The 16,693-nt window shown below is 46.3% G+C and overlaps 1 protein-coding gene across 1 annotated transcript in view; it reads right to left on the bottom strand.

Moving 5' to 3' along the window:
- Window positions 1-16,693, bottom strand: part of svila (supervillin a) — a 350,280-nt gene that overhangs the window by 174,117 nt on the left and 159,470 nt on the right. The window contains exons 5-7 of the mRNA XM_055665020.1: window positions 6,598-6,686; window positions 3,176-3,233; window positions 2,217-2,368 (exon numbers count right to left, since the gene is read on the bottom strand). Coding sequence (XP_055520995.1) covers window positions 2,217-2,368; window positions 3,176-3,183 — 160 coding nt within the window. The 5' untranslated portion in view covers window positions 3,184-3,233; window positions 6,598-6,686. The remainder of the gene's footprint in view (window positions 1-2,216; window positions 2,369-3,175; window positions 3,234-6,597; window positions 6,687-16,693) is intronic.

Raw genomic sequence — 16,693 nt, 5'->3', positions numbered from 1 at the left:
GTCTTTACGCAAACACACATCCCAATTATTACTTGGGGCACTGCCCTCTACTTCAGGCTCTCCTGTAACTAATAAAGTTTAGTGGACAATGATGCAAAGTCATAGTGCTCTTCATCGTTAAAAAATAAAATCCCACTCGAACACCCATATTTACCTTATTTTAGATTAGAGATACAGTGCGGAAACAGGCCCTTCGGCCCACCGAGTTCGTGCCGACCAGCGATCGCTAAAGTTGGCGGCGCGACTCACCCATTGCAGCGGCCCCTACAGCCTGTCTGTCTTTTTTAAATTTTTTGTCTAGTTAAATGTAGTGTTGGTGTTTTTTTAATACTGGTTTTAAATGTGTATATGTGGGGGGCGGGGGGGTGAGGGGGAAACTGTTTAAAATCTCTTCCCTGTCCGGGAGACCCGACCTTTTCCCTGTCGGGTCTCCGTTGTCGTTGGGGCCTAGCACCGTGGAGCGGCCTCCAACCTGAACGACCCAGGGGCTCGGGAGACTGCGGAGCTGTGGACTACTCACCATCGTGGGGCTGGCCAGCCTCGGAGCGTGGGCAACGGTGGTGGCTCGCTGCTGCGACTCGACTCCTGGGGCTCGGAGGCTCCAGCAACGCTGCCGCAGGTCCGGTGGACTGGGACATCGGGCTCTCGCGGGTCCGGGGGGAGAGACCGCTTCCCGGAGCTCCCGCAACGCGACTTCTCCAGCCCGTGTAGCGGGGTTGGAACGACCCGGAGCGGGGACGTACATCGCCCGGCGCGGGTTCATGGCCGTGGGACATTCCAGCGTCCGCCGGGGGCTCCAACATAGTGACTTTTAGACCGGGAGCGGGGCCGTAAATCGCACGGCACGGCCTAAAATGGCCGTGGGACTTATCATCGCCCGCCTGGGGCTTGGACATCGGGAGAGAAATGGAGAACAGGGGAGAGAAAAGACTTTGCCTTCCATCACAGTGGGTTCACTGTGATGGATGTTTGTGTGAATTAAATTGTGTGTATGTCTGTAGGAAATTGTCTTTGTTTGTATGACTGTGGAAACGGAATTTCGTTTGAGCCTCACTGAGGTTCAAATGACAATAAATGGTATTGTATTGTATTGTATTGTATTGTATTAACACTATCCTACACACACTAGGGACAATTCATACCAAGCCAGTTCACCTGCAAACCTGTACGTCTTCTGAGTGTGGGAGGAAACCGGAAATCCCAGAGAAAATCACTATTTGGTAAGTTTCAAGGAGGTGTCCCCTCATCCTTCTAAACTCCAGCGAGCAGAAGCCCAGCGCTGTCAAACGCTCATCATATGTTAACCCATTAACAATGGCAACCCATGTAAATTATGCAAACAGTCAGCTTTAACTTTGATGATACTTTTACATAAATACATTATCCAAAGACTAGTTATAATGTAAATTAAAGGGCCTTTCACCTTCAGAAATATAGAAGGGCAGCACGGTGGCACAGCGGTAGAGTTGCTGCCTTACAGAGCCAGAGACACAGATTTCATTTGGACTATGGGTGCTGTCCGTTTGGACTCTGTCCATTCTCCCCATGTGATATCTCCGGGATCTCCGGTTTCCTCCCACACTCCAGTGCTGTAGAGTTTATGACGTGGTTTGTAGGCTAATTGGCTTGGTATGTAAATCAAAATTGCCCATAGTGTGTATATTATTATTATTATTATTATTATTAAATTGTTGAAAACATTAGTGACGCATTGGTGCTGCTTTCCGACGGGCATAATGTGTAGGATAGTGTCAGTGGCGGGGATCGCTGGTCGGTGTGGACTCGGTGGGCCGAAGGGGCCTATTTCCGCACTGTATCTCAAAATTAAAATAAACTAAAAGAAGGGGAGCTATATCACTGCCCCAATTAGTTGGGGGAAATGTTTGTGCCATTAAAACAAATAGGGAGTTATAAAAGTGGCAAGCAAAATTTTATACACTGTCTAATACCTTTTTGAACAAAGCGGCGCATCAAAATGGGTCATCGCGCAGAAAGGCCGGCCTTAGGAGGTGCGGGGCCCAATTGCGAGCAATCGGTCCAATCGGCTTAAGGCCGGCCCTGGTCCGTTGGATAACGTACTTATGTAAAAGTGTCACCAACTTGACATCAAAGTTATTGCTGACTGTTTACAGAATTTACATGGGTTGGCATTGTGTTGACATATGACAATGGGCATTGCCCCCGACCCACTGGAGATAATGAGAAAGACCTCTCACCTGAGGGTGGACTACAAGCATCGGAAGCTCGTGTGTATCTGGGAGTATCTTCCTCCAGAAGGCGATGAGTGACCAACCCGGGACAATTCTGGAGCAGCACTGGCTGGGTCTCACTTCCAATCCCTTCCAAACGTCTCGCAATTCGCTCTTTCCTGCAGAGAGCAGTTTCAGAGATGTGGACTAGGATTAGACATTACCACGGCCATTTTAGAAATGTTATCCAAATAAGAGATAGTGTGAAATCTCTCTAAACTAAAGGGCCTGTCCCACGATGCGAGTTTACCCAAGAGCTCTCCCGAGTTTAAAACAAAAATCAAACTCGTGGTACTTCATCACAAGTATTTTTTTACATTTGGAAATTTTTCACACTGTTAAAATAACTTCACGAGTTTCACGAGCTTACCGCGTTTCCCAAGTACCTGCCGTTAGCGTTACGAGCCGCTAAGAGACGTCCCGAGCTCCGACGTACCCGCTACGCACATTCTACGTACTTACCACGAGTTTAATTTTTTTTTTAACTCGGGAGAGCTCTTGGGTAAACTCGCATCTTGGGACAGGCCCTTAACTGTTCAAAAATACTAATAGCACACTGACTTGCAAATGAAAATGAAACTTGGCCATTGGCATTTAATTTAGTTTAGTTTAGAGATACACCGTGGAAACAGGCCCTTCGGCCCACTAAGTCCACACCGACCAGCGATCCCAGCACATTAACACTATCCTACACACACTGGGGACAATTTACACTTATACCGAGCCAATTAACCTACAAACCTGTACGTCTTTGGTGTGAGGGAGGAAACCGAAGATCTTGGAGGAAACCCACGCGGTCACGGGGAGACAGACAGTACCTGTAGTCTGGTTTGAATCCGGGACTCTAACGCTATAAGGCAGCAACTCTACCACTGCCCAATTATTCAACACTAACTACAATTGACTTTGAAATAAATCCCCATTACCTGTTCATTTCCACAGAGGACCTCTGCCCAGCTTCAAATATTTTTCGAAGTTCTGCAACTAGAAATAGTAATATGTGAACGCATGCCTGAATTGTAAGAGAGTTGAGCACACAATGCCATACAGTAACTACAATCATAAAGGGAGTTAAGAATTCAGCTTCAAGGAGTAAGCTTCAAGGAGCTCCATGGCCAGAGTGAGTCCCACCGCAAATTGGAGGAACAGCATCTCATACTTCGCTTGGGTAGTTTACACCTCAGCGGTATGAAGATTGACTTCTCCAATTTCAGGAAGTCCTTCCCTCATTCCCCTCCCTTTCCCAGCTCTCCTCCAGCCCACTGTCTCCGCCTCTTCCTTTCTTCTTTCCCCCCACCCCCCCCCACCCCCACATCAGTCTGAAGACGGGTCACCACCCAGAAACATCACCTATTCCTTCGCTCCATAGATGCTGCCTCACCCGCTGAGTTACTCCAGGGTTTCTCGAACTTCACGGAGTAGCTCACCAATATTCAACTTGACCCATCTCCAATCTGAGGTAGACACAAAATGCTGGAGTAACTCAGGCAGCATCTCTGGAGAGAAGGAACTGGTGACGTTTCGGGTCGAGACCCTTCTTCAGACTGATGTCAGGGGAGTGGGCGGTACAGAGATAAAATGTAGTCGGAGACAGTAAGACTGGTGGGAGAACTGGGAAGAGGGAGGAGATGGAGAGAGAGGGAAAGCAAGGGCTACTTGAAGTTAGGTTCCCGTCTCCTGTTAGATCACTATCATACCGGTGCCAAAGGAAACAAGGTAGTGTGCCAGACATCCACCACCAGGAACTTGACATACACAAAATGCTGGAGTAACTCAGCGGGACTGGCAGCATCTTTGGAGCGAAAGAATGGATGACGTCTTGGGTCGAGACCCTTCTTCAGTCTATAAGGCTCTACACCCGCTACTCCTCGAAGCTGGAGAAACGCTGGAGAAACTCAGCGGGTGAGGCATCTCTACACTAAATCAACGTACCCTATCTTACAACTACGATATGGTGGCCCATAAATAATTCCTACCAATGTTTTCTAGACTCTTCTGTTAGCTCATCCAACTGATTCCAATTCCACATGAATATCTGCCATGCATAGATCATTCCCCACCACCGGACTGATCTCATCCTTATTAATAGTGTTACACTAGCCTCCAGTTTTGAAGGTCAAAATGAACCACGAGGACCACATTAGCAGAAAGCAAAATTAAATGCACGATAGTTTAGTTCACAGATACAGCGCGGAAACAGGCCATTCGGCCTACCTAGTCCGCGCCGACCAGCGATCCCCACACATATTATTCCACACGCACACACACACACACACACACACACACACACACACACACACACACACACACACACACACACACACACACACACACACACACACACACACACACACACACACACACACTTACAATTTTATCATAGTCAATTAACCTGCAAACCTGCACGTGTTTGGAGTGTGGGAGGAAACCGGAGTTCCCGGAGGAAAAACCCACGCAGGTTACGGGGGTACAAACTCTGTACAGACAGCACCCATGGTCAGCATCGAACATGGGTCTCTGTCGCTGTAAGGCCGCAACTTTACCACTACGATGCTGCCTTGATTTGATCGAAACAAACAGCCTGCACATCACTTGTAGGGTTTGCTGTCAGAAGGACACTGAACAATCACAGTTCTGCTGGGACTTTTTTTTAGTTTGGTTCGGAACTCAATCTTTAGATCCTGTTAAAAGATGCCATGTGATGTTTGGCTATTTTCCCACCGCTTTACACAGTCAGACATGAACAAAAGGATTAATACTGTTATTATCTTAGCCCAATATCCCTCAGCTGGCCAACCCAGCGGGACAGGCAGCATCTCTGGATAGAGGGAATGGGTGTTATTTCGTGTTGAGACCCTTCTTCAGGTCTGAACCCAAAACGTCACCCATTCCTTCTCTCCAGATATGCTGCCTGTCCCGCTGAGGAGTTACTCCAGCATTTTGCATCTATCTTCGGTGTAAACTGGCATCTGCAGTTCATTCCGACACAATCCCTCAGGTGACTGGCAGTTTGTTGAGGTGCTTAGAATACTTAGTTCAGTTAAGTTTATCGTCACGTGCACCGAGGTACAGTGAAAAACTTTTGTTGCATGCTAACCAGTCAGTGGAAAAACAACATGATTACAATCGATCCATTGACAACAGGGGTGGGCAACCTTGTTCTGCATAGGGGCCGGGACGCATGTCGGTGAGCGGATGGCGGGCCGCATCTATCACGTGCACACATGGACCCCGCTCTCATCCCGCCCCGGATGGCAGGTATCAAATCACATGTTCACAGAACGTAGACAAAAATGCTGGAGAAACTCAGCGGGTGAGGCAGCCTCATGCAATCCTTGCATGTCTCACCCTCTGAGTTCCTCCAGCATTTTTGTCTACCTTCGATTTTTTTCAGCATCCGCAGTTCTTTCTTTAAACTTGATCACAGAAGGTGCACAGCCGTGCCGGCGGCTTTACGCAGGATGCGGTACAGCCAGAGCTCGGCCATGCTCGCCAGGCCAGATAATTATGGGGACAAAAAATCCGCCTTGGTTTTGGGTTACGAGCTGCACTCAGCCTGGGGGACGGAGGTTGCCGACCACTGGTTGCAGTGCACAGATACATGATAAGGGGGTAACGTTTAGTGCAAGGTAAAGCCAACAAAGTCCGATCAGGGTTAGTCCAAGGGTCACCAATGATTGCAATGTGTGGGAAAAAACCCCCCAAAATTGTAATTATGTAGAGACGGGAGATTTTAGGACAAAAAGCGCTGGAATATCTCATCGGGTCGGGAAGCATCTGAGAATAACATGGATAGGTGATATTTTGGGTCGAATCCCTTCTACGGACTTCGTCTGACATCTTGTAACAGCAAGAGCATTAACATATTGGGTGGAAATCTACTGGTGCAAGATAGGGTGCTCATTATTATTTTAAATGACAAAACATGGAAATACAACTGCAGCAATAACTAATATTGTTTCACTTGATTTGTGTAAAATTAATCAAACAAGACAATATCCCAAAGGAATTTTAGTTTGGTTTAGAGATACAGCACGGAAACAGGCCCTTCGGCCCACCGAGTCTGCACTGACCAGCGATCCCCGCACATCAACACAAGCCTATAAACACCAGGTACAATTTTACATTTTTAACAAAGCCAATTAACCTACAAACCTTTGGAGTTTGGGAGGAAAACACAGGTTACGGGGAGAACGTGCAAACTCCGTACAGACAGCACCCGTAGTCAGGATCGAACCCGGATCTCTGGTATTGTAAGGCAGTAGCTCTACCGCTACGCCACCGTGCCCGCTGGTATTTACAACATCATTCATGCGACTTCATTCATTCAAAGCACTGTGATACTAACCTTTAGGAAGTACAGCAAGTAGATTTGTGTCAATGGTTTTTGTTTTCTTTCCAATGTCCTTGGCGTCAGGAGAAAACTCTTTCTGGAAACTAAAACAAATCAAAAAAAAATTTAAGTTGCAAAATGTGGAAGTAACCTCACATATCTTTAGGCACAATCTTATGACACCCAAAAGGCAGCTGAGATTCACTTGCACCTCCTCTAACCTCATCTTCTGTATCCGTTGCTCCAGGTGTGAACTCTGATATATTGGAGAGACCAAGCCCAGGCTCGGCGATCATTTTACTAAAACACCTCCGTTCATTCCGTCTAATCCTACCTGATCTCCTGGTTGCAAAACACTAACTCCCGCTCCCATTCCCACACTGACCTTTCAGTCCTGGGTCTCCTCCAATGTCAGAGTGAGGCCCAGTGCAAATGAGAGGAACAGCACCTCATATTTCGCTTGGACAGCTTACACCCCAGCGTTATGAATATTGACTTCTCTAACTTCAAGTAACCCTTGCTTTCGCTCTCTCTCCATCCCTCCCCCATCCTAGTTGTCTGGCCAGTTAAACTATCCTCCTGATCAAATTTTGTCTTCATATGCCTCTGTTTTGCCTATCCCCAGCTAACAATGATCCATTCTACATTTTCCTTGAGCTTCGTCCCCTTTGATCTCCTGTTTTCACACCTTGCCCTTCCACATCTCTATGCCTCCCTCTCCCCTGACTCAGTCTGAAGAAGGGTCTCGACCTGAAATGTCCCCCTTTCCTTCTCTCCAGAGATGCTGCCTGTCCCGATGAGTTACTCCAGCATTTTGTGTCTATCTTCGGTGTAAACCAACATCTGCAGTTCCTTCCAACACAAAAGGAAGCTATCATATCCCCAGGTAGACAAAAATGCCGGAGAAACTCAGCGGGTGAGGCAGCATCTATGGAGCGAAGGAAATAGGCAACGTTTCGGGCCGAAACCCTTCCTCAGACTATTATATCCCCTAATGTACAAGGTTCAAATTCTACCTTTTATTCAGCAAGTGTGTTAATGTCAATAGTTTTATTATAAATGGCCTCCAGATTAAGGATAATATTTCTGGATTAAGGACGATATTTCCATTTGGAGTACCACCCAGTAATCCTTGTCGGAATGCAGATTGCACAGGCATTGACTGTAATGGCACTCACAATGAAGTGACATGAGTGAAGATACCACTGGTCATGTGGGAATAATAAATAACAGTTCTCCATGTAACTAATGGGAAGCTAAAATCCTTGGAGATGTCAATATCTTGAAGATATGGAATAGCAAAAGCAAGAGAAAAAAACAACTGGCACTATCAAGTCAAGAGAGTTTATTGTCATGTGTCCCAGATAGAACAATGAAATTCTTGCTTTGCTTCAGCACAATTGAATATAGTAGGCATGAATACAGAACATATCAGTGTGTCCATATACCATATCAGTGTGTCCATCTCTTCACCTCTGCCTATCCTTAGCCCCACGCCCCCCTCCCTTTTCATCTGTGCATTAATTGCCTCATATTGTGTTTTATATTGAATTCTGTATTTACTTTGTGTACTAGTCTCTGTCTCCGACCGGAAGGCATTGCAGAGGGTGGTGAAAATTGCCCAACGCATCACCGGTTCCTCGCTCCCCTCCATTGAGTCTGTCCAAAGCAAGCGCTGTCTGCGGAGGGCACTCAGCATCGCCAAGGACTGCTCTCACCCCAACCATGGACTGTTTACCCTCCTACCATCCGGGAGGCGCTACAGGTCTCTCCGTTGCCAAACCAGCAGGTCGAGGAACAGCTTCTTTCCGGCGGCTGTCACTCTACTCAACAACGTACCTCGGTGACTGCCAATCACCACCCCCCCCCGGACACTTATTATTATTTATTCAAATCGTTTGCTATGTCGCTCTTCCAGGGAGATGCTAAATGCATTTCGTTGTCTCTGTACTGTACACTGACAATGACAATTAAAATTGAATCTGAATCTGAATCTGAATCTAGTCATGTCTCTACTATTTATTTCATTCCCCTCACATGTTTTTCCTCTACCTGCTAAATTTTTGTAAGGTGTCCTTGAGACTCTTGAAAGGTGCCCATAAATAAAATTAATTATTATTATTATTATTATTATTATATACCATTATATAAATATCTACATACATCAATAAATAAGCAGATAAAGTGCAAATAGATAATGGTCTATTAATGTTCAGAGATTTGTTTCAGTTAAGTTTAATAACCTGATGGCTGTGGGGAAGGATCTATTCCTGAACCTGGCCATTCAGGAATACCTGCGATATTTGAACACCAACTTTGTTGGTTGTATCTTTTGATATATTTACATAATTGTAATTGAAAATAATGCAAAGTAGAAAATAACTATATTTGATATCCAAAGTGATAAGCCCGCAATTGCAGAATTTCAGCTAGAGCTTCCAAAATTATAAATACAATACGAGATGATAGAACTTTATTTATCCCAGGAGGAAATTGACCAAATGTAACATAGACTGACAGGAGCACTTCATGTTCCTAATTCAATGTAATACTCAAGTTCATCATAATAATTTTATTCAACGTTCAGCACAATTCAAGAAACTAGAATTGTCAAGTACCAAATCCGGGTAATTTGAAGTATGCAGGTTAATCTGATCATTTTTATAGTTATCTCTCAGACTGATTGATAAAAATCAAAACTACGGTAATGGATGATTTGTTTTAGCTTACTGAAATATACCAGTTTTTGAGACCTTCATCACCAGTTATCACCTTGCCAAAGATTGAAGTTTAGTTTAGAGATAAATCGCGGAGACAGGGACTTCTGCCCACCGAGGCCGCAGTGACCAGCGATCCCCGCACACTGACACACCACAGAGACAATTGACATTTATAACCAAGCCAATTAAACTATAAACTTGTACGTTTTTGGAGTGTGGGCAGAAACCAAAATCTCGAAGAAGATCTCGTGGTCACGGGGAGAACGTACAAACTCCGTTCAGACAGCACCCATTGTCAGGGTCTCCGGCACAGTGAGCCAGGCACGGAAATCACTATCAAAACATGGGGGCGGGTGACGGACAATTTCTTGGCGACCGTGTACGTGCATGCGCACACACGCGAGGCTTTGGCCGTGGGGCCTGTGGACGGTAATATCGGGAGCTGACCTGGTTGGTGACCGAACTCCAGCAACAGCAGCTTCGTCCACCCTGAATCGTGGGGCTTCAATCGGCCCATCCACTGGCGGGGGGGGGGGGGGGGGGGGGGGGGGGGGGGGGTAATCCTTGCGGGAATCCGGAGCCTCCATCGCCTCAATGCAGCAGATTTAAAGATTTTAAGGTCGCGCGGGGCGCTGAAAGGCACCGCTAGTGGGCCGATTCAGCCCTTGGAGAGCGTCTGATAAAGACCGGATTACAAAACATGGGGGAGGGGGAATTGTTCCCCACCTCTCAAAGCATGGGGGGGGGGTGGGGGGGGGGGGGGAAACGTGTCACCCCCAGGATTTCCGTCCATGCAGTGAGAGCTGTAAGGCAGTAACTCTATTGTACCACCGTGCACGCTCTTACTGTTGATAAGTTACTTTCTGTTAAGTTACTTTTGATAGGGTGGACTTTGATCGCACAAACTATAACTATTCGGTTACACCAATACTAGAATGATTACGCCACACAATCTTCCCATTTTACAGCAGTACCAGAAGTCACGAGGACACGAGGACATGTATCTTTCAACAGCTTGATGATCTAATACTTGCAGCTATTCCATTGCCTTTGCAGAGTGACAAAAACAGAAGCATGCTCCAAGAGTGATCTCAACACTTCATCATGTTGATATTCCTCAGAGTTGTGTCCAGGCAAGGAACTAAATATACTTCCTGCTTCTGCCGTCATGGTGACGAGGAAATCGGTCTTGTCTGTAGTCGATCAGATGCTTTGCTGAGATGTTAAATCACCGTGTTGCTGGAAACAGTTCCGTTTTCACCAGGAGTACCGATCCTTCTGTCCCCGGCCTCCTCAAGTGCCAGAGTGAGGCCACGCGCACATGGACCTTCCATTCTTTCGGTTCCTTTCCAAGGGCGGCACCGCGGTAGAGTTGCCGCCTCACAGCCAGAGACCCGAGTTCAGTCCTGTCTACCAGTGCTGTCTGTACGGAGTTTGTACGTTCTCCCCGTGACCTGCGTGGGTTTTCTCCAGGATCTCCGGTTTCCTCCCACACTCCAAAGACGTACGGATTTGTAGGTTAATTGGCTTGGTGTAAATGCAAAAATGGGTGTGTGTGTGCATGTGCATATGCATGTGCGTGTGCGTGTGCGTTTGGTATAATGGTGAATTGTTCCCAGTGTGTGTTGGGTAGTGTTAATGTGCGGGGATCGCTGGTTGGCACGGCATGGTGGGCTGAAGGGCCTGTTGTCGCGCTGTGTCTCTAAACTAAACTAAGTTCCTCCATTCCCTTTTATTATCCTTCATTCCTCTCCACCTTGTTATAATTTGTTTGGTTGTTTTGTTGTTTGTCTTTTGCACAAAAGTCCGCGAGCATTGCCACTTTCATTTCACTGCACATCTCGTATGTATATGTGACAAATAAACTTGACTTGACTTGACTTGACTTGTTTCCCTCTCCCCTGAATTTCATTCATTGTCGCCTTTCCTTATCCGAAGTCCCTTTGTCTCCTTTTCACTTCGAGCCTTTTGTCACATCCTCCAGCCACCCCCCTCACCCACATGCAACTTTCACAGTATAGCAGAGAACTGCAGGTGCTGGTCTAAACTGAAGACAGACACAAAATGCTGGAGTAACTCAGCGGGCCAGGATGCTGAAGACCTGAAGGGTCTCGACCTGAAACGTCACCCATACCTTCTCTCCAGAGATGCTGCCTGTCCCGCCGAGTTACTCCAGCATTTTGTCTCTATCTTCGGTTTAAACCAGCATCTGCAGTTCCTTCCCACATATTCCTTAAAGACACATGCCCAGAATACACACATGCTGTGGAAAGAGCCGTGTGGATCCCTGGAATGCACATTGCCCATATGGCTTTGTTTAGAGATGCAGCATGGAAATGGGTCCTTCGGCCCACCGAGTCCATGCCGACCATCAATCACCCGTTCATACCACTTCTACATTATCCCACTTACCAATCCTCTTCTTACACACTGGGGACAATTTATAGAGGCCAATGAACCGACAAACCCGCACGCCTTTGGAATGTCAGGGAGAAACCAGAGCACCTGGAGGAAACCCACGCGGTCACAGGGAGAACGTATAGGTCCACAAGGTGATCTATATCATGGTGTATACGTTGACAGCCAAGGGCACGGTGGTGCTGCGGTAGAGTTTCTGCCTAACAGCGCTTATTGCGCCAGAGACCCGGGTTCGATCCTGACTATGGGTGTTGTCTGTATGGAGTTTGTACGTCCTCCCACACTCCAAAGACATACAGGTTTGTATGTTAATTGGCTTGGTATAAATGTAAATTGTTCCTAGTGTGTGTACGATAGTGTCAATGTGTCAATAGCAAGATGATAACAACAAATAGGAGTCCCTTGTGCTTGTGCTTGGTGAATGAAATCATGGTTGATCATTTATCACAGTGTAACTTTCCTTCAATCGCCTCACATTTCTCGTTTCCCATAATATCCCAAAAATGCAATGACCTCTGATGAGCAAAAATTTGAGAAGTGGCATCAGAGTTTTAGAAAAACAAAAGAGCTTGTGTCACAGACAGACACGCGCGCACAGACACACGCGCGCACACAGACAGACACGCGCGCACACAGACAGACACGCGCGCACACAGACAGCCACATACGCACACACACACGCCCACACAGGCACGCGCACACGCACAGTGTCAGACAGACACAGACAGACAGACACAGACACACACAGACACGTGCAAACAGACATGTGCACACAGACACGTGCACAGATAGTCACACACAGACACAGCCAGCCACACGCGCACACAAACACAGACATACGCACAGGCACATGCACACAGGCACACGTGCACACAGGCACTGGCACAGGTGCATAGACACAGACACAGACACACGTGCACACAGACACAGACACAGACACAGACACACGTGCACACATACACAGACACAGACATCTAGTGACTTTTCAGAACAACTGGGATGGTCCAAAAACAAGCTCCAATGTCATCTATGATTTCAGTATTTATTATAACAGTTTAAATGTAAGATTGAAGCAGTCCTGAGCCAAGAAGATCTGGAACAAGAGTAGCCCAGGAATATGTACATTCCACATAAGGCACATAAAATAGGGAACGTCCAAATAAATTAGGCTGGGGAATTTGGCTATTGAGACGGGTCGGAATATGGAAATTGCTCAATCAGCACATGCTTGAAGTTATAGCCTGGACACAGTCCAACAAGAATAAATAGTGTCATGACAAAAGTTGCTGCTCTTCAGGTAAGTGGTAATATTAATATTGCAACAAACCCCCAAAAATACAAGATAAATGTTTTGCAGTTTGTGTAGGAAGGAATTTCAGATGCTGGTTTAAACCGAAGATAGACACAAAAAGCTGGAGTAACTCAGCGACTCTGGAGAAAAGGAATTGGTGATGTTTCGGGTCAAGACCCTTCCTCAGACTGACAGTCAGAGGAAAGGGAAATGAGAGATATAGACGGCGATGTAGAGAGATATAGAAGAAATTAATGAAAGCTATGGAAAAAAGTTACGATGATAAAGGAAACTGGCCTTTGATAGCTGTGGCCTATGTGAAAACGAGTTACAGAGAATCAGACTCAACGAGACGACTTTGAAGTTGGTACGACTTGGGTGGGGGAGGGATGGAGAGAGGGGGAAAGCAAGGGTTACTTGAAGTTAGAGAAGTCAATGTTCACACCGCTGGGTTGTAAGCTGCCCAAGCGAAATATGAGGTGCTGTCCCTCCAATTTACATCACCTGTTCAATCTTTTGCAGAAAAGACCAGGCAGACTTCGAAAAATACAGAGATAAAACAAAAAGTTAGAAAAGCTAACAGATGTTGCAGACATCAATCGCTGGAGAAACTCTCGGCTGTAACAAAGTGCCCATGGCAGAAGTGCGATCATTCCGCAGGCTTCTGCTGGTTGACATACAAAAAGACAGGAGTAAATTTTGTGACAAGTGAAATCTCAACCAGTGATGAGCGAAGACCTTGATTTGGAGGTCAATGTCATTCAACAGTCACGTCGTCAGCCAGAAGCAGCTCAGCTCGAAGCAGATTCTGACCTACGCCGACAGATGATCCCATTTGTAGGCAAGGAGGAATGCAAGTCCCGCTCTTTGTCAATATCTGTGCGGGGGCCGGGGGGTTTGGAACATTCCCAGATGTCGGAGAGCTTTGCTCATTGTTGCTATGCCTTCTACTGTATTATGCCGATCAGAGCAAGGCAAAAATAAATGACAACCAAACCCAAAGCGCGTTTGTCAGCACTGGGCCTGTACTCGCTGGGGTTTAGAAGAATGAGGGGACACCTAACCGAATGGCAAAAGGCTTGCATGGAGTGGATGCGGGGAGGATGTTTCCACTAGGAGAGTCTAGGGCCAGAGGTCATAGTCTCAGAATTAAGGGACGTTCCTTTAGGAAGGAGATATTTCTTTAGTCAGAGGGTGGTGAATCTGTGGAATTCTTTGCCACAGAAGGCTGTGGAGGCCAAGTCAATGGATATTTTCTTAGGCCGAGATAGATAGATTCTTGATTAGTACGGGTGTAATGGGGAGAAGGCAGGAGAATGGGGTTAGGAGGGAGAGATAGATTTGCCACGATTGAATGTGTAAGAATGAACAGCAGATGCTGCTTTAAACCAAAGATAGACACAAGTCTGAAGAAGGGTCTTGACCCGAAACGTCACCCATTCCTTCTCTACAGAGATGCTGCCTGGCCCATTGAGTTACTCCAGAATTTTGTGTCTATCTCTGCAATGATTGAACGGCAGAGTAGACTTGATGGGCCGAATGGCCTAAATCTGCTCCCATCACTTATGATCTTATGACCAATGTCTAGTGGTCATTCCATTTCTAAATAGCTGCAGCTGTCAACAATAGTTCCTTTCCGAAAGTTGGGGATTATATTCTGGTACAAGCAAGCCAATCACATTCTTATTTGATGTTGTTGTTCTTTATTGTTCCTTTAATCTGAAATTTGAAAGCAGATCAATCACAGTGTTACTTCCCTACACTTGAAACGGCAAGATCTTTTCAGTTCTCGGCCAATGCCGACCAGCAGATCCTGTACACTAACACGATCCTACACACACTGGGGGCAATTTACAATCTTTACCAAAGCCAATTAACCTACAAACCTGTACGCCTCTGGAGTGTGGGAGGAAACCAAAGATCTCGGAGAAAACCCACGCAGGTCACGGGGAGAACGTACAAACGTATGAACAGACAGCACCCGTAGTCGGGATCGAACTCGGGTCTCCGGCGCTGCCTTCGCTGTAAGGCAGCAACTCTACCGCTGTGCCACATGCTTGCCTGCTAGACCTAGACAACATTCAGGCATGTATATCATAAAAATGCCAGGAAACTCCAACAAAGGAGTTTCTCACCATCCATCCTTGACATTCAACGGTAAATCATTTTCCTACAACCATCATCAACCTACTTCTACCTAAACTTGGTCTGCTTTATTTATCTTCTCTAAAAGCGAACTAATTTCTGAAAGAATATTAGTCTGTTTTTTTTTAGTTTTAGAGATACAGAGCAGAAACAGGCCCCTCGAGTCCACACTGACCAGCGATCCCTGCACATAAACACTATCCTACACACACAAGGGACAAGTTACATTTATACCAAGCCAATTAACCTACAATCTATACGTCTTTGGAGTGTGGGAGGAAACCGAAGATCGGAGAAACCACAACCAGGTCACGGGAGGGGGGGGGGAGGGGAACGTGCAAACTCCTCAGAGACAGCACCCGTAATCAGGATTAAACCCAGCTCCCTGGCGCTGTAAGGCAGCAACTCTACCACTGCGCCACTGTGGTAAGTAACAAAAAAGCCAGTTAAGTTCAACAAAGGAGTTTGTCGCCATCTATCTCTGACGTTCAATGGTAAATCATTTTCCTAGCCTGCAACCATCACCAACCTACCTCTGGCTAAACTTGGACTGCTTTACGCATCGTCTCCTCCATAAGTGAAGAAACTAATTTATGAAAGAATATTCTATCTAGGCAGGAATATAACATTTTTTATCCAGAGACACCAAAAACCAGTTGCCAATAAATGTTCAGTGTGGAGAAAATACAGAGGTTTTTTATACTGATCAAGTCACCAAACTTTCTCTAGGCGTATTTCAGATGCCATGGCATATCATTCTGAAAGTTCTCACTGAACAAAACCACAACTGTTTTCCCAATAGAAATTTTATGTAAACTGTGGAAAAATTGGCCACACTCCTAAGTAACCTCTTTATGCCTACAACGTCCAAGTTTGACAAAGTAGTGAAAGCCAAGTAGTATCTATGAGACCATATCATTAGGTCACTTGATAGTAGAATTAGGCCATTCGGCCCATCAACTCTACTCCGCTATTCAATCATGGTTGATCTATCTCTCCCTCCTAACCCCATTCTCCTGCCTTCTCCCCATAACCTGACACCCGTACCAATCACAAATCTATATATCTCTGCCTTAAAAATCTCCACTGACAGCCTCCACAGCCTTCCGTGGAAGGAATTCCATAGATCCACCACCCTTTGACTGAAGGAGTTTCTCCTCATCTCCTTCCTAAAAGTACGTCCTTTAATTCTGAGGCTATGACCTCTGGTCCTAGACACTCCCACTACTGGAAAGATCCTCTCCACAGCCGCGCTATGGAGAGAATGCCTTCAGGGAAAGAGGGAGGAGAAAGACGCAAGGAATGGCAGACGATATAATCTTGGGCAGGGCACAGAATGCTGGGGTAACTCAGTGGGTCAGGAAGCATCACCGAAGGACATGGATAGGTGATATTTCAGTCGGGACCTTCTTCAGATTGATTCTCATGGAGGGGGCAGAAAGCTGGGGAAGAGGTGGGGGTGGGACAATGCCTGGCAAATGATTGGTAGATACCAGTGAGGGTGAATGGGAGGGTTTGGGGATTGGCAGATTGGGCC

The sequence above is a fragment of the Leucoraja erinacea genome, chromosome 2 (genome assembly GCF_028641065.1).
Source record: "Leucoraja erinacea ecotype New England chromosome 2, Leri_hhj_1, whole genome shotgun sequence".
Lineage (NCBI taxonomy): Eukaryota > Metazoa > Chordata > Chondrichthyes > Rajiformes > Rajidae > Leucoraja > Leucoraja erinaceus.
Note: the sequence above shows the minus strand (reverse complement) of the source record. Positions and strands in the feature narration are given on the sequence as shown.